This window comes from Thamnophis elegans, chromosome 8 (assembly GCF_009769535.1).
Source record: "Thamnophis elegans isolate rThaEle1 chromosome 8, rThaEle1.pri, whole genome shotgun sequence".
NCBI classification, from domain to species: Eukaryota; Metazoa; Chordata; class Lepidosauria; order Squamata; family Colubridae; genus Thamnophis; species Thamnophis elegans.
Window position 1 is genome coordinate 64,363,512 of NC_045548.1, and position 816 is coordinate 64,364,327.

An 816-nucleotide genomic window follows, 5' to 3' on the forward strand; every position below is an offset into this window, starting at 1 on the left:
GTTGCAATTGCTCCCTTCAGGTGAGAGCAAAGGACGAGGAAGGCGGGGAGGGCGCCCGGGGGCGCCTCTGGCTTTGCAAAAGGAAAAGGCAGGAGAACCGCAGCCCTTACCTTCCACAGCCATTCTCTCAGAGCTCGCTTAGTGCATGCATAATTCGCCTGCCCAGAGATGCTTCTCCTCCTCCTCCTCCTCCTTCCTCCTTCCTCCCTTCTTCCCCCACCCCCTTCTTCCCTTCCTTCTCTTTCTTCTCCCTTCACGGTTTTCTCTCTCTCGCTCATCTGCAACCGAGAAGTTCAACCTGCAGCGAGGAAGGCTTTAGCTCGCTTTCCCTCTGCAGCCTGGGAAATGGAGTCTCTGCCCTCCCAGCTCAAGCGGCGCCCCGGGAACCCTTGGTGGCGACGGGGCTCCCTCACGCCCGCAGAGCCCCGGTCCTCGCCACCGGAGGCCGTCTCCCGCGGAGGAGGAATCCCTGCCTTCTTGCCTTGCCTCAGGGGCTCCAAACCAACGGGGAAAGGGAGACTACAACTCCCACCATGCCATGCTGCAAGGTTTAGCGGAGACCTGGAGTGGGGACGGGTTTGATTGAGCGTTTCCTTGTCAAATTAGAAGAGGAAACAGGTAAAACTGGGTTGTTGCCCGACGGGCTGGCGAAAAAACAAAACCACAGCAGCGGCTGGGATCAGAACCAGAAGATAGGCTTAAGATACAGAAGGATCTTGACAGACTTGAACATTGGGCACTATCTATCAAAATGAAATGCAATGGTGAAAAAAGGAAGGCTCTACATTTAGGCAAGAAAAACCAAATGCACAGGTA

At 55.6% G+C, this 816-nt stretch overlaps 1 protein-coding gene across 2 annotated transcripts in view; it reads right to left on the reverse strand.

The window, feature by feature from the left end:
* The window catches only part of SAMD12 (sterile alpha motif domain containing 12), a 320,783-nt gene extending 320,305 nt beyond the window's left edge, over positions 1-478 (reverse strand). Inside the window, exon 1 of one of the 2 annotated variants that reach the window (XM_032222835.1) lies at positions 111-478. In XM_032222835.1, the coding sequence (XP_032078726.1) occupies positions 111-123 (13 nt within the window). In that variant the 5' untranslated portion in view covers positions 124-478. The remainder of the gene's footprint in view (positions 1-110) is intronic. The other variant, XM_032222836.1, reaches the window with a different exon arrangement.
* Between the last annotated feature and the right edge of the window lie 338 nt (positions 479-816).